The sequence below is a fragment of the Myotis daubentonii genome, chromosome 9 (genome assembly GCF_963259705.1).
Source record: "Myotis daubentonii chromosome 9, mMyoDau2.1, whole genome shotgun sequence".
NCBI lineage: Eukaryota > Metazoa > Chordata > Mammalia > Chiroptera > Vespertilionidae > Myotis > Myotis daubentonii.
Window position 1 is genome coordinate 45,756,382 of NC_081848.1, and position 19,855 is coordinate 45,776,236.

A 19,855-nucleotide genomic window follows, 5' to 3' on the forward strand; every position below is an offset into this window, starting at 1 on the left:
CCAGCCTCTCCTTTCTTTCTTTCTTTTTTTTTATTCTGGGATTTATTTACCTTCTAAAGCTGTCACTGGAGCTGAGAGCCAGCTCCAGCTCTGAGGGCTGAAAGCAGGTTTCTGGGTCTGTTTGGCTTCTATAATTGAAACCCTGTTGCCATCACAGAAGCTCTAAGCTCTGAGGCCGAAGCTGGCTGAAAGCAGGTTTCTGGAGCTTGTTTAGTTTCTATAATTGCAACATAGTTGCTTAGAGTGCAGCTCAGAGCTGGGCTGCAGCAAACGGGGAACCTTGGCTTCCTCTGTCAATGGAGCAAGCAAGCCTCCTGTTTGCTTCAGCTGCGTGGCTGCCGGCCGCCATCTTGGTTGGCAGTTAATTTGCATATCCTGCTGATTAGCCAATGGGAAGGGTGTCGAGGTTATGGTCAATTTGCATGTTTCTCTTTTATTAGATAAGATAGTCGAGATGTGGAAGCAACATTAGTGTCCATCAATAGATGAATGGATAAAGAAGTGATGCATATATACAAGGAATATGACTCAGCCATAGAAAATAATGAAATATTGCCATTGGCAGCAACATGAATAGACCTAGAGGGCATTATGCTATGTGAAATAAGTCAGACATAGAAAGACAAATACCATATGATTTCACTTATATGTGGAATCTAAAAAAAAAAAAAAAAAAAAAAAGTAAACATGCACTGGCCAGTGTTGCTCAGTTGATTTGAGCAATATCCCATTCACTGAAAGATCACAGTTCGATTTTTGGTCAGGGCACAAATGGGAGGCAACCAATAGATGTTTCTCTCTCACATTTACCTTTCTCACTCTCTTTCCTTATCCTTTCCTCTCTCTCTAAAATACATTTAAAAATAAAAAAATAAATAAATAAACAAACAAAACAGAAACAAGCTCATAGATACAGAGAACGTTTTGATGGTTGCCAGATGGGAGGCAGGTGGTTTGAGGGATGGGTGAAAAAGGGGAAGGGATTCAGAAGTACAAATTGGTAATTACAAAATAGTGACAGGGATGTAAAGTACAGTCAATCATATTATAATAATTATGTATGATGTCACATGGGTACTAGATTTATTGGTGTGATCATGCTGTAAGTTATATAAATGCCCAATCCCTATATTGTACACCTGCAACTAATATAATATTGTATGTGAACTGTAACTAAGAAATAAAAATTATGTTTAAAAACAGGGAAGAAGTATGAAAAAAGAGAATCAGTGTGATTGATGGCTGTCTTGAGACAGAACATGGTAATATAGACCTTAGAACTAGAAATATGTTTTAAAATAACTAGGTCACTGTCTTCATGTAACAGATGAGGACTCTGAAACTCAGTGAGGCTGCTGATTTGCTCCCTGTCATGCATCTTACTTGTGGCTGTGCACGGCCTAGACTGCAGAACTTCTAACTCACCAACTCATGCCTTTTCTTTTTTTCAAGTCACTCCCTTTATGCTTCTTTATACTTTCTTCTATGTAGAAGAAAACATTCCTTCAACCTTCCTTCGTAGTTTGCTTTATATGCTATCTAAACAGCATATGAGTTCCTCAATGATTGAAATTTTTTCTTTGCACCTTCATACCTTGGTGCTCTAACAAAGTTCCTGTATTGGAGTAGTTGCTTGAAAGTCTTTCTTTAATTAATAGCATGCCCTAGTATATTTCAGTGTCATTGCTGGAATATCTTCTGATACTGTGCCATATTAGTGCACCAAGGCAGAGCTCTACATGCACATCACAAACTGAGTCATCATGAATCCTGAAGAGGAGATTTAAAACACAGACAATGGTGTGAAGACATTGAGAAACAGACTTTACATGATAATTCCTTCTCCTATACCCAGTAAATCTCATTTCTCCACATGTGAGCAATTCTTTCAAGAGCTATACCCTTTTGAGAGTATAGACACAGGCTTTGCTTGATTAAGAATAAGGAGAAAAAAGTTATTGGCCTTGTTGGAGATAAGTAAAAGAGTCCTATTTATGGACTTTTCATTATTTGGTACTGACATTTAAAATACTGTGGTCTTCTGCAGAGTATTATGCTGAGCAAAATAAGCAAGTCAGAGAAATATAAGTATCACATGATCTCACTCATATGTGGAATTTAATGAACCAAATAAACTGATGATCAAAAATAGAATCAAGAAGAGACTTAAACCTCAGAGGGAAGGCAGGGAAAGATGGGTGGGAAGAAATCAGCCAATGAACTTGTATGAATATATGCATGACCCATGGATAGAGACAATAGGGTGGTGAGGGTCTGGGGTGGGAGGAGGATGGAAGCGGGCTGGAAGAGGTTAATGGGGGCGGGGGAAAGAGAACCTATGTAATACTTTCAACAATAAATATTTAAAAATAAAATACTGTGGTCTTTTCACAACAGTATTATGCAACCAGGTTAATAATAAGTTACAGGCATGAACATTTCCATCTATAGTTATTATTTAATTACATGTACAGAAATAGTAAATACAATATTAAGTGGGGTTTACTTCTGCACTATAGGATTCATCCTCCTGAGTTCTCACATTTTAGACTAAACAGAATCATAAAGATTGGAAGAAATTTTAAGTTACAGAAATAACAGGGGGAAGCATTGGAGTTTAAAGGGGAGGGAAAGAGTCAAGAAATTGTTTCAGAATTAAAACCACTTTTCTCCTTTTTTTAGGATCATATATGAGTGTTGATTTTAATAATGCTGGCAGTATGAGAGAACAAAAGATCATCACAAAAATCTGCTCTTTATTTTTCTCCTTGAACTTATGTCTCTGAGCTGAGTATCAACCCAAGTTCCCATTACCTTATTTTTAAGTCATTCTGTTTTAAGAATTCAGAGATCTAGTTGTCCTTATTACCATCCTTTCTTCAGTAACCTGTGGATTCCTTGCTTTATCTCCTGGGTTCGCACTCCATAAACAATGGGGTTGAGGGCTGCAGGGATGACATGATGAAGGACATTGAGCAAGACTGGAACATCAGGGGAGACCTGCTTCTTAGCCACATGAGTGAGGACAAAGACAAGAAGGATGGTACTGAAGAAGAGGATAAGGATGAAGTGAGAACCACATGTGCTTAGGGCCTTGGTCATGGCACCCACTGCCTTGAGTCTCAGCACAGCTCGCAGTATGAAAGTGTAGGAGAGGAAGATGAGGATGAGGTCTGATCCTAGCAGAGTCCAGCCTCCAGCAAATTGGTAGAGACGATTGATGGTGATGTCATCACAGGAGAGCCTGGAGACTGACATATTGGCACAGATGCAGTTCTCGATGACAGTTCTCCCACAATAATGGAGTTGGACGGAGAGAATGGGTATGGGCACTGTAAGAAGGACATTTCTGACCAAAATAAAAATGGCAGCCTTAGCTACAAATTGATCAGTAATGATGGATGGGTATCGTAGAGGGTGGCAGATGGCTACATAGCGGTCATAGGCCATGACCATGAATGTGCAGGACTCCATGGCAAAGAAGCAATTCATTATGAACATCTGAAGGAAACAGGCAGAGAAGCTGATGGGCTTGAGGTCAAACCAGAAGATGGCCAGGACCTTGGGGATGACAGTAAGGCAGAGCACAATGTCCAGTAGTGAGAGCAGGCTAAGCAGATAGTACATGGGTTCGTGCAGAGATGTCTCCAGCCAGATGGTGATTAGTAGAATACCATTGGCCCCCATGGCCAGGAGGAAGAGGAGGCTAAGGGGCAGGGACAGCCAGTGCTGCCAACTGGTTGACCTGACAAAACAATTCAGGAGAAAGTCTGAAACCTCAATAGAGGTGGTTTCATTTTGGTGTGCTGTCATAATTTGTCATATATTTCTATAGCTTCATTTTAGTGATCTGTAAAATTAAGATATAATTAGCTTCTACTCAAAATATATGAAGACACACTTTGCTCTACCTAGATTAACTAGTGGATCCACTCGGTTATCCAGAGGCAACTGAATTTTTCTGTATGTGCCATGCTATATAGAGAGTACTGAAGTAATATGATTTATACATATTTGTTTTGTTTAAGGTTTATTTTGAATAGATTATTATGTATTCACAGTAAAGAATAGGAGAAAATTACTTAGAAATCTACTTTGTGACAAGTGAGTCTCTAAATTTGTATTTATAAGTTTGTTTCCTTTTATAATAACCAAAAAGACTAATATATATATATATATATATATATATATATATATATATATATATATATATTATTCAACCATAATGATATACCCAAGTAACCCTGGCAAAAACTAGGGTCTCAGATAAATTCCCCTAGACCTCCATGCCACCCCTATTCTGACCTTTCAGTAGTATTTATTTTGCTTTAACTAGAGATTTTTAAAATTATACACTGAAAATAAAAATCTGCATATTGTCTCTTAAGTCATTTTAATTTGATAGGTATGGACCCTGCTCAAAAAAATTACTTTTATTCTATTTCTCATGTCTTCATATTTGTAGAATTCTTAACTTCTGGAAGAAATGGCCTTAAAAGGAAAATTAGCAATGTCACAGGAGTGACACCTGTCATTAAACAAGATGAAAAGTTGATTCTTCTGATTGAAATAGTGTGAGAGTGATGAAGTCCACTTTTAAAGTCCTTCCATCTCCTTTCTATTGCCCTTTCCATCTTCAATATAATGATCCGGGTACACACTCTCCCCTTCCAGGCACTAGTGCAATGTTGCCATTATCATTCAACCTTTCCCCCAGCATTCTTCCAGGTACTAGGCCCGAAGCCATGGGCAAACTACTGCCTGCGGGGGGCCGTTTGAAATGAATAAAGCTAAAAAAAGAAAAGACCGTACCCTTTTATGTAATGATGTTTACTTTGAATTTATATTAGTTCACACAAACACTCCATCCATGCTTTTGTTCTGGCCCTCAGGTCCAGTTTAAGAACCCATTGTGGCCCTCGAGTCAAAAAGTTTTCCCACCCCTGGTGGGTCACAGCATTAAATAAGAAATTGTCCTTATTCTCTAAAATGAATGCAATCCTGGAGACATTGGATAATAATACCAAGTAATGTGGGCAATGCCAGGGTCTTTCACCAACTTGACTAACTCTGACATATGGAATAGGCTGGAGAAAAAGAATTATAAAATAAAGCAATGTGGTGCTCTGGTTTACATTAAAGAAAAAGTATTCTACTAAGGTTCTTTCTTAAGTGTCATTTTAGACAATATCAACTGGATCCAGCAACATGTAATTTTGATATCCTGGGCATAATTTTCTGTTTATAGCAGCAGTAGCTTTTAGAAATTCTTTAGCATCAGCTGAAATCTGAAGTACTACTTTCTAATCCCCACTTGCCACCAATTGTGTTCTTTGTTCTCAACCTCTGAAGTTATATAGAATAAATTTAATTCCTACCTTATGATTTAAACATTGTGGACAGATTTTTCTTCCTAAAGCCCCTAAATCTTTATATTCGTTGTTAAAAACCCAATTTTCACTTCAATGCACTTCCTAGCTCTTTCATGCCCATTAACCTCCTATGGACAAACCCTGGCCTCTCTCTATCTGTCATTATCAAACAAAAGAGCAGAGAAGGCAAAAGGAGGACAAAAGAGAAGTTTCCAGAGCACAGGGCCTCACATGTGCCCCCTGACCTGAGACAGGCCAGTCACTGCTACCCCACCTTTGGACTACTTCAGCTGAAATGACACAGGAATGAACAGAGCACAGACCTGGGCTGAAGAAATGGGTCTCTCCTGTCTTGTGGATAATCTTGGTCTAGCTGCCTCTCAGACACACAAAGGACATGAATTGTGGAGTCTGGTTCCACTGACATTTGTGCTCTGATTAATTCCTCAAATATTAGGGGTAATTATAACTCTAGAGCTTAAGGGACTCTGCCCTCTGGGAACTTCTCCATACCTACTTCCTTGGGCCCAAAAGGCCATTTCAGAATAGACAGGCAGGCAGATGAGAAAATGATGTTATAGGTTCTTATTTTTTTTCTTAAAAGAAAAGACCTTTGGTACTCCAGCCTTACATTGACAGTGTGTTCTGTAGGCAACAAATCAGTCTCCTGGGTATAGGGATCTACAAATATTCACACATGTTCATACTCATTTGCACCTGCACATTTGGCACCTTCCATGAATCCAAAGGCTCACTCAGAAGTCCTTCTGAGCTTCTGCACATGTTTTTTAGATAGGTACATTCCAAACCATGATACTGAATGGATCATTGTTAACTTATTGTAGCACTAGAAGCCCGATGCACGGATTCATGCACTGGTGGGGTCCCTCAGCCTGGCCTGCACCCTCTTGCAATCCGGGACCCCGCCCTCAGGGGACGTCGGATAGCTGGTTTCTGCCTGATCCCCGCAGGCCCGATCCAGACAAAAGAGAGACTGATCCTGTGCATTGAAAGTCTGTCCCCTGTTGGTCAGTGCACATCATAGCAATCAGTCGACAGGTTGTTCAGTCGTTCAGTACTTAGGCTTTTATATATATATATATAGATTATAGTGATAAAAATGCAGGGAATTTTTAAATAAAATATTACTGAGGAAATGCAATGTGTTATTCAGAGAGAGAATCCTACAATAATGTTTGCTGTAGTGAAAGATTTTTAAACAGGATAGAATATACAACTGGTTATTACAAAACATGATTTGTTCCTTTTTTTTAAATTTTCTCTTTTGACCTTACGTGAATTATTCATATTCCTTGTGTTATGGAAAAAAGTGTCATCAGTTTCTTTGAAGCCCTTCTTTTGCTTTATTTTTCTTTCTTCTGCATATCTCGACCTTGCTCCTATTTCTTTTCCCTTTAGGAAAGTGAAAACTCTAGTGTACTTAAAATGTGTCTTTCTAATGAATCTCCAGTATGCTTATTTAGCTATATGTTCATTTATGGGAGAATTTTTATATAATTATATTAGTTTTATTTATTATTTATTTATTTAATTTATATAAATGTCATAGGCTTATAAATCTGATGTAATTATTTTTAATCAACTCTAATTTTTAAAAATCTATACATATTGCTATGTGTAAGTCAACTTCATTATTTTTTCACTGCTGTTTAATTTTTATTATGTGCATTATTCTTTTTATATATGTAGCCAACACCTACAGTGACCTATAATTAATTGCTACCAAAAATAATGCTACTGTCAAAATCCTTGTACATCTTTCTTTATGGACCTATTTTAAAAATGTATGTGCAGAAATTTTTTCCAGTTATGGCATACAATCATATTTAATTTCACTAGAAATAACCAAATTTTTCTCCAAAATATTTACTAAATCTCACTAGAAATTCCTTAAGTTTCTTTATTTTTCACATTCTGTACACTATTTGATGCTTTTTTTTATAAAACTCAATGGATGTAAAATAGTACCTCATGATTTTAATTTTATTTTCTTCTAATAACTGGGCATTCTTTATATGCCGTTTATCCACTTGTTTTTATGCTGTGAATTACATATTCACATCTTTTGCCTTTTTCTATTAATTCTTTGTTTTTCTTGCATATTTACAAAATTTCCTTGCATGTTTTAAATATTAGAGCCCCTTGTTGGCTAGATACTGATAATATCTCTTTAAGTCTATGGTATATCTGTCCATTATTCCACAGAAATCTTCCAATTTGGTTAAGTCAAACTCTCTATTTTCCTTTTCTTTAAAAAATTTTTATTAAATGTATTGGGATGACATTGGTTAATAAAATTATGTAGGTTTCAAGTATATAATTCTATAATACATCATCTGTATATTGTATTGTGTGTTCACACCCAAAGTCAAATCTGTTTTCGTCACCACATATTTAACTCCATTTATCCTTTGCTACCTCCCTAGCCCCCCTTTCTCTCTGGTAGCCACCATACTGTTACCTGTGTCTATAAAGTTTTTGGGGTTGTTTGTTTGTTTGTTAATCCTCACCCAAGGATATTTTTCCATTGATTTTTAGGAAGAGTGGAAGAGAGAGGGAAAGACAGAGAGAAACATCAATGTTGGATAAATACATTGATTAGTTGCTTCCTGCAGGAGCCCCAAGCAGGGCCATGGCTGGGGAGGAACCTGCAACCAAGATACATGCCCTTGACCAAAATCGAACCCAAGACTCTTTGGTCTGCAGGCCAACATTCTATCCACTGAGCCAAACCAGCTAGGGCTATGAGTTTTTGTTTGTCTGTTTGCCTTGTTGGTTTATTTGTTGCTCTCGGTTTTGTCTCACATATGAGTTCTTGACTTTCTTCTATCTTATTTTGCTTAGTATGATATTCTCCAGGTCCATCCATTTTGTCACAAATGGCAGTATTTCATCTCTTCTTATGGCTGAGTAATATTCCATAGTATAAATGTGCCACATCTTCCTTACCCAATCCTTTTTCAAGAGACACTTTGGCTATTCCCATCTCTTAGCCACTGTGAATAATGCTTCAATGAATACAGGGGTCTATATATCTTTATGAATAAATATTTTCAATTTTTTGAGTAAATACCCAGAATAGAGTTTGCTGGTCATATGGTAACTCTGTTCCTAATTTTTTGAGTAACCTTCATACTGTTTTCCACAGTGGCTGTACCAGTTTACATTCCCACCAGCAGTGAATGAGGGTTCCTTTTTCTCCACACACTCTCCGACACTTATTACTTGCCATTCTAACAGGTGTGAGGTGGTATCTAATTGTAGTTTTGATTGTCTTCTCCCTACTAGCTAGTGAAGTTGAACATCTTTTGATATGTCTGTTGCTCATTTATATGTATATTTTTCTATTACTAGGTTTTCTTTGGGGAATTCATGTAAGGAACATTCCACAATATCACAGAAGTGCTTTTGTTTTGGTTGTCTTAATTTTTTTAACTTAGTGTCTTATGTTTTATATTGCTGTATTTATATCTACTGTGGTTTAGATTGCCAAGAGTAAAGACTGATAGTAAGTTAGTATACACTACTGTAGTCACATCAGCCATGAAACAACTAATAATACTGCATGCTATTTTTATAAATATCCTCTACTTTGGGCCTCCAAGTGCTATCAATTCTACCTTGGACAGTGTCATGGTGTCTCCTACACCCCCTCCATGATCATCAAGTAGTGGGGTAATGCCAGCAGAGCAGGGTGCATCCATGTCCAGGTCCAGTGCATGGGTTGAATAGGCAACTGTTTTGTTGGTATGTAAGTGCTGTACCAGTTATGAGGTATTTTTGAATATCACTCCTATTTATAGTGTTAAATATAGGTCTAACTTTATTTTTCTCCATATCTACCTATATAAAACCCTAATATGCAAATAGGCAGAACAGCAGAACAACTGGTGGAATGACCAGTCTCTATGATGTGTACTGACCACCATGGGGCAGATGCTCAATGCAGGAGCTGCCCCCAGCCCGCAGGCCCCAACCGGCAGTGGCTGTAGGAGGTGAGACTGGTGAGCAGGCCATGCCAGCCCAGCCAAGGCAGGTGTGAGTGGGGGCTCCCTAATCGCCCCCCCCGCTCCCGGGTCGCCCACAGAGGGAGGCAACTGCCGGCAGCAGTAGCAGGGGGCGGGGTCAGAGAGCTGGCAGTGCCAAGAGAGCCAAGATGGGTGTGAGTGCGGGCTCCTGATGGCCCCACCGGTCACCCCACAGAGGGAGGTGACCGGCAGCAACAGCGGGGTTGGGGCTGGCGAGTGGGCAGCACCAGGCCAGCCAAGGATGATCTGAGCGGAGACCCCTGGTTGCCTCACCAGTTGCCCCACAGATTGGCCCTGATTGCCGGCCAGGCCTAGGGACCCTACCCATGCCCAAATTTCGTTCCCCAGGCCTCTAGTAGAGATAATAATTGATCTTTTTCCCACTACTTTGAAATGTCAGCTCTATTATTTACCAAGTCCTTACATTTATATGGTTGTGTTCCTATTCCATCATTGATGATTTTTACTTTTCTTACAGCAATGCCACACTTTTATTATTAATCTTTTTAACGTATACTATTATATGATAGGGTAAGTTCCCATTGGAATTCTGTCAGGAATTTTTAGGGGGGGTTGTATATTTTATTTTCTACACATTTTATAATCAACACCACTCTGTCACATCCTATTGGTTACAAGTGAGCCATTAAAGAGAAGGGAGACTGGACTTGACTTCTTCATGGGAGAAATGTCAAAGAATTAGTGGCTATCTTTAAAACTTCCATATGTAATGTTAATTTTTCTCCTTTGTGACTTTTTTGTTCATTACTAAAATTGCGACTATGATTTACTTTTGTTTTTCCATACTGTTTATATCTTGAGTGCCAAAGCTGTAAGTCCAAGAGCTTACTATGTACTTCCACTTATATGTCTCATGGGTAATCAAACTCAGCGTGCCTAAAAATGTACTCTGATCTTACCCTTGAGCCTCTACCTCTTCCTATAATGATGTTCCATATAGTTTCTCAGATCATAAGCTCATGCATGAATATGCTCTCTCCCACACGCTTGCCATCTAATGTAATAACCCAGAAGACAAGGACCATGTTTGAATTATAATCCTAGTTACTAGCATACATTCAATCATTTGTACAACATTTATTTAATCATTTATTTAACAAACATTTATGGGTCTCTACCATACACCAAGCACTGTTCTGGCAATGAAGATACAGCAGTGAACATAACAGAACAAAATTCCTGCCCTTATGCTGTTTACATTTTAGTGAATGGAGACTAACTGAACAAATAAATGAGTAAAATGTTATGGTCATTGACAGTGATAAATCCTATGCAGACCAGTGAAACACAGAAGGCATTAAGAAAATATTTGTGTTTGGGGGGAATATTGTTGAATACTATTTTAAATACTGTGGTCAAGAAGACCCATGGGCAGAGGAACAAACAGTAAAATTTCCCAAAGGCATAAATATGGTTCACATTTTTTGCAAAATTGCTAGGAAGGCAGTTTACATGTAGTAAACTGAAAGAAGAAGTCAAATAGGTAAGTGAGTCCCACCTAGAGAAATAAATTCCTCTCCCTTCTGGGCTACAAAACTGCCTTATTGCCCTAATTGGTTTGGCTCAGTGGATAGAGCATTGGTCTGCAGACTGAAAGGTCCCAGGTTCGATTCCGGTCAAGGGCATGTACCTTGGTTGCAGGCACATCCCCAGTAGAGGGTGTGCAGGAGGCAGCTGATTGATGTTTGTCTCTCATCGATGTTTCTAACTCTCTATCCCTCTTTCTTCCTCTCTGTAAAAAATCAATAAAATATTTTTTTAAAAAAAAACTGCCTTATTTATGTATTTTAATCTAACTCTTATTACATTGCAATATAATTGATTTTACATATGCGTGTCTTTTCCACCAGACTATGTGTTGTTTTTATATAATGAGATCAAGATTATTTTTTGAGATTTCCATTTTCTAGCACTCTGCTGGACATAAAATAACTTTCAATAAATATTTTTAAATGCCCAAAGAAAAATGTTAAAGCATAGTGGCTATTTAAAAGTTGTTTTTTAATCTATTTACCCTCCCAAGCCCATGTACTATCTTTAAGTACTGATACTTCCTACCAACTACAATCTTTAATTAGTATAGAATTTCCATCTCCACTGGCTCTACTGGAGATTTCATCAGGATCAGGCAATTAGTTTTGATGCTTGACTTATCAAAATTCATAGCCCCCGGTCTGAGTAGCATAGTGAGCAATTACACAACTATATCCTTAGTTTCTGTCAGGATATCATAAAATAATAAGAAATAAGATGTAATCCTGCATATGAGGGAAACAATATAGTTCATATCATTAGGCGTGTCCAGAGAGATTAGGATTTGCATTTCTTTCAGTCCCTGCCTTCTGATCGTGATTGTGAGTATTCTTTATTGTGAAAAGCAAAGCAAGAACACAATTACTTTCTTCTGTCACCTACCTCTCCTTAATAATTTCCAAATCCCCTGTTTAATCTCCTGGGTGCGTACGCCATAGACAATGGGGTTGAGAGCTGCAGGAATTACATGGTGTAGGACATTAAGTAAGACAGGGATATCAGGGGAAACCTTTTTCTTGGCCATATGGGTAAAAACAAAGACCAGCAGGATGGTGCTGAAGAAGAGGATGAGAATAAAATGAGAGCCGCAAGTGCTCAGAGCTTTGCCAGCTGCCCCTTTTGCCTTGAGTCTAAGCACAGCTCGAAGGATGAATGTGTAGGAGAGGAAGATGAGGATGAGGTCAGAGCCCAGGAGAGTCCAGGCCACAATTAACTGGTAGATTTTATTAAGGACAACTTTATCACAGGAGAGCTTGGACACAGAGAGGTTGGCACAGATACAGTTCTCAATGATATTTTTTCCACAATAATGGAGCCAGGCAGAGAGGATAGGGATTGGTGCAGTGAGAAATGTATTCCGGATCAAGATGAAGACAATGGCTTTTGCCACAAATTGGTCAGTGATGATGGATGGGTAGTGCAGAGGCTTACAGATGGCCACATAGCGGTCATAGGCCATGGCTAGGAATGTGCAGGATTCCATTGGCAGGAAGTTGTTCATGATGAACATCTGAAGGAAGCAGGCAGAGAAGCTGATGGACCTGAGGTCAAACCAAAAGATGGCCAGGACCTTGGGAATAACAGTAAGGCAGAGCACCATGTCCAGCAGAGAGAGGAGGCCGAGCAGGTAGTACATGGGCTCATGCAGAGACTCCTCCAGCCAGATGGTGATCAGGAGGGTGGTGTTGGCCCCCATGGCCAAAAGGAAGAGGAAGCTGAGAGGCAGGGACAACCAAAGTTGCCACTTGGGGGATCTGACAAAACAATTCAGGAGGAATTCAGAGACTTCAGTGGCGAGGGAGCTGTTGCTATCAGGCAGCATTGGCAGTGACTTTGTGAGGTAGATGTCTTTGAGTAGCTGAAGAAGAAAGAAGGAGTTAATTCTATCATAGACTCTGATAACTAAATACTTAGCTTGCAAGATCCATGAAGATAAGGACACAGCCCACCTCATCTATCCCACAACCCTTGTGCCTAGCACACTTTTTAACACATAAGAGGTGGCTAAAAAATATTTGTTGAATGTGTAAAATAATGTTTCCCTGTTGTTCTTTCATCTATGTTTCATTTTATATCTTCTCCTGTGTGAACTGGAGAAATTTTTTAGTGTTTTCTTGGTTAATACTTAATGAGTAAAAAATCATTTGAGCATCAAATGTTATTTTAATGAAACATATGAAATCAAAGAGAACATTTTAGTTTAAATTTTTAAAATGTATAAGTATACATTTTAAAGGCTATAGTATCCCCAATTAAGTTTTTAAGGAAGTAAAAGATAAAAGCACTTTAGAGGCATGATGGTCTGGGTACATAGAGTAAATCTCCTTATGTAAATGAACAATAATCATATCTATGGTTAGTCTATGTCTCTATATATGCCAGTATCCTTTTCTATAGCTATAGCTATACCTATATGTATATTTGAATACCTTGAATGTATCCATAGCAGGCAAAAAGAAAGAATTATCAGGCTACAGATTGAGTGACATCCAGACATGAAAATCAAACACTGATGTTGGCTTTCAACCAGAGGGCATTTGTGGCATTATATGAACTAAAGCACCAGTTTTCATTACCTAATAGACCTCAGGGACAGAAGTAAAATCCAGGCTGAAGCAGGTGACAAACCTATTAGGTGATATTCCACATGCTAGGCCTTTACAGCACTATATCCTAAATAAAGGGGCTAGAAATAAACTCACTTTTTCATCCCCATCCCTCATCCCCACCTGAATTCAAAGAAAACTCAGAAAAATTCCTCAGACTCATTGTATACTGGTAGAAGTTTCCCTGTAAAACCTGAACTGCAGGCTGGTCCTCATGTGACTTTGCAGCCTGAGTTCACATCAACAGTTTGGCTCAAAGAGGAATTCAAAGTTATCCTAAATTGTAGTGGCCCCAGAAAATATAAGATGAAACACCGATGAGAGAAGTAAGCCCAAATCCTTTTTTGAGGAACCAGCTTTTATCTCAGGCCTCAGAGAACTTCAACACAGATCCTTCTGAAGATAGAGTTGCTTGCAGTAAAAAAAATAAATAAAATAAAATAATTAAGAAAAATATCATGAGTAAAAAGCCCACAAAAACAATAGAGGATAGAATAACTTACATATGGTCAGAGTTCCAGATTGAGGGGGAGAGAGAATGGATAGAGACTTATGAATTTTTCAGCAGAGGTGAAATACATCAATAACTAAATTCAAGAATTCAAGTGAATCTCAGTGAGATAAATAAAAATAATTTCACACCTAGATATATCTAAGTGTGTAAGCCTTGATTTCATCTTCTAACTTCAAATACCAAAGGCAAAGAAAAGACCTTAAAGATTAATGTGACTATAACAATCAGAAGAATCAGTGTGTGCCAGGACACTGATACTAGAGTTGCACACTAGTCTTAGGATTCTTGACCTCTTTTTTGAAAGATACCTTTACTCTCACAGTACCTCCTCATGCTTCTCCTTCTAACCCGCTGTATTTATATTATTCTTCCTTCTTTTCCCCAATTGTTAGATTTCTTTGTGCAGCTTAAATGGTGTCACTGTCCACTTCATTGTCTCCGATAGCCTGTAGACAGCCTTCCTGGGGCAAAATTATTATCTCTAATGGGCTATTTCACGAACAAACCACAGTGATCCAACCTGTAAGATTGTTGCTTTTTGATTTGCATCTCTCGGATGATTAGTGACTTTGAGCATGTTTTCATATGTCTCTTGGCTTTCTGAATGTCCTCTTTTGAAAGGTGTCTATTTAGATCCTTTGCCCATTTTTTGATTGGATTGTTTATCTTCTTTTTGTTAAGTTGTATGAGTTCCCTATAAATTTTGGAGATTAGGCCCTTATCAGTCAGACTGGCTATCATCAACAAATCAACAAACGACAAGTGCTGGAGAGGATGTGGAGAAAAAGGAACACTCGTGCACTGCTGGTGGGAATGCAGACTGGTGCAGCCACTATGGAAGACAGTATGGAGTTTCCTCAAAAAACTAAAAATGGAACTCCCATTTGACCCTGTGATCCCACTTCTAGGAATATATCCCAAGAAACCAGAAACACCAATCAGAAAGGATATGTGCACCCATATGATCATAGCAGCACAATTCACCATAGCTAAGATCTGGAAACAGCCTAAGTGCCCATCAGTAGATGAATGGATTAGAAAACTGTGGTATATCTACACGATGGAATACTATGCTGCTGTAAAAAAGAAGGAACTCTTACCATTTGCAACAGCATGGATGGAACTGGAGAGCATTATGCTAAGTGAAATAAGCCAGTCAAATGAAGGGAAAATACCACATGATCTCACTCATTCATGGATAATAGAGACCATTATAAACTTTTGAACAATAATAGATATAGAGGCAGAGCTTCCTCAAACAGATTGTCAAACTGCAGCAGGAAGGCCAGGGAGGGGTGGGGGGCAAGAGGGAGGGGGGTAAGAGATCAACCAAAGGACTTGTATGCATGCATATAAGCATAACCTATGGACATAAGACACTGGGGGGTAGGGGAGGCCAGGGGATTGTCAAGGGTGGGGGGAAAAAGGACACATATGTAATACCCTTTGTAATAATTTAAGCAATAAAACAATTTTTAAAAAAAGATTGTTGCTTTTTGTGACTACAGGGCCCACATCTGGGCAGAGACTTTTCTGTTACCTTTTTGGGCACTAAATTAAGAGTATAGAGAAGGTGGCTATGAATTTGTCTTAATCTTAAAAAAATAGTATTTCTGATGTCAAACCTGTTCAATAGGACTTGGAGGCAAGAGAGGGATAAGGAATGTAATAATGATGAAGGGAGCAGAGAACGTTATTGAGTGGAACACAATAATCTAAGCTTGCTTCCCTGGGTACCTCTGTTGGCGTGGAGGAAGCTGTTAACAGTGGAGTGAATCTCAGCCAATAGGTGGAGGATAGACTGAGAGAGTGAGTGGAAAGAATGGAGAGAACAGAAGCATACATGCCCAGGACATAGATAGTGGAGAGAAGATGGAAAAGAGAAAACTGAAATCAAAACAGAAGAGATTGGGTATAAGTAGAAAGGACAAGGAAGTAAAGAAAAAATCAGAAAGGGACCAGAGTACTTTTAGGGAATGAGAAAGGCAGTAAAAAGCAGACTAGTCAAGATTTCTTAGTAATGATAATCAAGGGTGTGTGACTGGGAATCCTTTTTCCCTTTTAAATCTGCATTCTTCATTTTCCCGTAAGAGTATGATTAAAGCTCTTTAAGACATCACCCACATGATACTCTGCCACAGATCCTTGAGCCTCCATCTGGACCTCACCTCTCCCCAGAGCACACAGAAGTCTGGGCTCTGCTTTGGCACAGCCATCTGTATCTAGCCCTGTCATTTTCTCCCCTACTTTCCCTTCAAGCTCCTATCCTCAACTTCAATCCTACAGCTTTTCCAGTTGAAAGCCTGGTTTTAGTCCCACCACAGTCCCTGCTCTAGCCAGCTGTCCAATACCACAGTGGTAGCTTAGTGCCTTCCCATTCTAGTGGAGCCAGACTTACAGGATGGAGACAGTGATCTCTGCCAGGAAGGGCTATTTCCAGCTCTATCTGTCTGAGTCTGTTACATTCTGGCTTTCAGAAGGTAGAATTATGCTTGAGCTTCCCCAGGGAAAGACTGCCTTGCTGACCCTGAAGGGGCCAGAGACTCAAGAGCCCAGCATCTTCTTATTCCTGAGGTAGAAAGCTTTCCTCTCAGTTCTTCACATTCTGTGATCCCTAAGCAATTAATTTTGCCCACGAAGGCATAGGTAGAATCTCAGAGTCATCACCCTGTACCAGTTGAATGAGTAGAATGTTAATACTTAGGAAATACAAGTATTAGTTGTTATTTATTTATTAATTATACAAAAGCAAAGCCTTAGGGCAAGAGGGTTTAGGCAAAATGTCAGTGCGTACTAAGCTCTGATTTCCCAAAAATGTATTAATAAAAAAGTACATAAATCCAATTATGTGCACTCCTATAGTTTGTAGTAACTATAAAACACTCAGATCACTCCCTAGCTTTTTAATGTCTGACCAATAGTTCTACTTGAATGAAATGTTTTCAAGAAGCCCTATTCTTATGACATTTTTAGTATAAAAATCCAAGATGTTTTTGGTTGTTTATGTCTAACTAATCTATAATAATAAAAGCATAATATGCAAATTGACTGAATGACTAAACAGCAGAACAACTGAACAGCAGAACAACCGTCCGGACCACCTTCTGGATGACCACGCTATGACACACACTGGTGCCAAGCCAGCCAAGGCAGGTGCGATGCAATTGGTCTGGGAGCCCCACCATCGCCCCACGATAGCCTTGCAGAGAGATGCCAAGGCCAGCCAAGCAATCGCACCCCACACCTGTTGCCTTGCAGAGGGGGGTGACTGGTGGCAGGGGAGAGGAAGGTAGCACCACACAGATGGCAAGTAGTGGCAGCAGCAGGGGCAGGGCCAGCTGCCAGCAGCTCGGGGGAAAGAAAGCCCTGATAGGCCCTGATCTCTGGCCAGGCCTTAGGACCCTACCTGAGGGGTTCCAGATTGCTGCAGGGTGCAGGCTGGGCCAAGGGACATCCCTCACCCCCACCGCTTCCCACCCCATGCCCGAATTTCATGCACCAGGCCTCTAGTTACTACATAATATATGCCTTTTGCTAGGTAGCAATCCTAAGAGTTTTAATGTCTGTCCCAATTTTCAAACAATACACTGGGATTTGTTTTATTATGTTTGGTTATACATTCATTTACTTAATCAATAATATTGTAGCCCAACAACTGCTGTGCCAAATTAGGCATCTTTACTAAAACAGTCAAGGTGTCTAACATTTACTATGTGAATATTATTCTCACTGATGTGCTCTTTTCAGTTAATGTCTATCAAGAAAACAGTTGTCAGCCAACTAGGGTAGGCAGCAGTGCGCATACAAGGACTTTGTGTAGGTTACATTTACCTTTTTGCTCTGTCACAGAACAGACTGAAACAACCTGGATCATTTAGATGCTTCCTATCACACTGATCCAGTACATCGATGTCATCATATGAATTAGAGTGCTTAAGCAGAAAATGTCAAGGACCCTGGATTCTCTGATAAGACACACGCACATGACAGAGTGGACGATAAGTACCACAGAGATTCAGGAGCTTGCCATATTAAGGGTGTTTTTACATTTCCAATGGTGGGGAGCATGCTCAGACATCACCCCCATGTTAACAAATTGTCTTAACGTGCATCTCCTACCACTAAGAAAGAAGCATCTCTGGATTTTGGAGACAGCATAAACAACCCTTGATTTATCTGGTGACATAGAAGGCTAAGAGTTTTGATTGGGACCAAGAGCAAGGAAGAACTCTATAGCAAGTTTAGACTGAGGTTCAAGCAGCCTGCTTCTCAGACTACAGGATATGGGAGATATAGGCGGTGCTCCTGGCATTCGTGGTAGATAAAGAAACGGGGGGGGGGGGGAAAGAGGGTCTGATAAGTCCTAATATGAGTCCCAGAATAAACATGTAGAGTCTGCAGCAAAGAATGCAACAGAGAATTAGCCACTATTTGAAACAGCTACAACTGTCTGAAACAAGAAGCAACTAAGTTATATAGGCATAGCAGCAACCCATTGTATCAAGAGAATAGTATTTAAGGGGGTTGTCCCAGACCTTATTTTGCCTACCTCATTTGCATGAATGCCTTTCCCTCTCCTCACACATGGCCTCTGGGAGACTCCCTATGATCAGATAAAAGGAGAAAAAAAAAGCTCGGTCCTGGTAATGAATGACTCATCTCACTATGTGCAGGCCAAGAGCAGTTTCCACATTATAGTCCTAATCGTGGGAAAACCACAAAGATAGAGGCAGGGTTCTGAACAGTGCATCTGGACATTAACCAGATGAATTAGCAAGACTTGAACATCAGAGACAAAGAAGTCTGGGGAGAAAGCACATGAATTCCCCCCAAAGCATTTGGCACATGCAGATCTTAATAGTTCACACTAATGCCCCCCTCAGAGCATGAGTTATGGAGGAAGAGGCAGCCAGAAGTAGCAGTGACTTCTAAAAGCTCTGATTTCCGCCCTGGCCGGTTTTGCTCAGTGGATAGAGCGTCCGCCTGCGGACTCAAGGGTCCCAGGTGGGGAGTGTGCAGGAGGCGGCTGATCAATGTTTCTCTCTCATAGATGTTTCTAACTCTCTATCCCTCTCCCTTCCTCTCTGTAAAAAATCAGTAAAATATATTTTAAAAGCTCTGATTGCCTGTGAGCAGAATCTAGAATGGGCGAGAAAGGAAAGAGGGAAAGAAAGTTATTGTAGCCTATAGACAAACTGCAGTGGCAGAAATGTATCTTTCTATCCTTAGAAATTGTGATAACCCACATCTTGAAGCACTAGTAACAGGACAGAGCTAAAAAAAACATGGAGAATAAGATCTTACCAGTGCAGGGTAGGCTGTAGCAGACATAGTCAGTGCCCTGTCACTGTCCCTTCTGCACTTTGATTACACACCAACATATTTCTCTTGCCAACACCTGGGAGTGTGTCTTGGAGCGCCCTCTGGCTGTGGAAGCATGCTAGACTTGTGGTTGGGGCAGGGCTGGAAGTGTCAGGGGATGAAAGCCTTGAGCGACAGTTACCAAACAATGATGGACAGAAGTTATGGCAATATCTTTCCAATCATTCTGATCATCATTTGGATCTGCTACTACCACAGTTCTCTCCTGATTTGATTCAGCGGCCATCATTTTGTTTGTTTGTTTTTTAAATTCTTTATTGCATTATATGAGTCTCCTTTTCCCCCCATTGACTTTTCCCCAGCTTCTCCAATCCCCCAGCACATACCTTCACCACCCTACTGTGTCCATTGGTTATGCTCATATGCATGCATATAAGT

At 39.7% G+C, this 19,855-nt stretch overlaps 2 protein-coding genes across 2 annotated transcripts; both read right to left on the reverse strand.

The window, feature by feature from the left end:
• Positions 1 to 2,865: 2,865 nt before the first annotated feature.
• LOC132242174 (olfactory receptor 56A3) lies at positions 2,866 to 3,813 on the reverse strand. Its single transcript, XM_059711088.1, has one exon. The coding sequence runs from the start codon at positions 3,811 to 3,813 to the stop codon at positions 2,866 to 2,868; it is 948 nt and encodes a 315-aa protein (XP_059567071.1).
• Positions 3,814 to 11,849: 8,036 nt separating this feature from the next.
• LOC132242175 (olfactory receptor 56A3-like) lies at positions 11,850 to 12,797 on the reverse strand. The gene has a single exon (XM_059711089.1). It carries the CDS (start codon positions 12,795 to 12,797, stop codon positions 11,850 to 11,852), a length of 948 nt encoding a protein of 315 aa, XP_059567072.1.
• Positions 12,798 to 19,855: the final 7,058 nt, after the last annotated feature.

Excerpts from the sequence above, each read along its gene's own strand:
- LOC132242174 (XM_059711088.1), bottom strand. The coding sequence starts at position 3,813 with ATGACAGCACACCAAAATGAAACCACCTCTATTGAGGTTTCAGACTTT.
- LOC132242175 (XM_059711089.1), bottom strand. The coding sequence starts at position 12,797 with ATGCTGCCTGATAGCAACAGCTCCCTCGCCACTGAAGTCTCTGAATTC.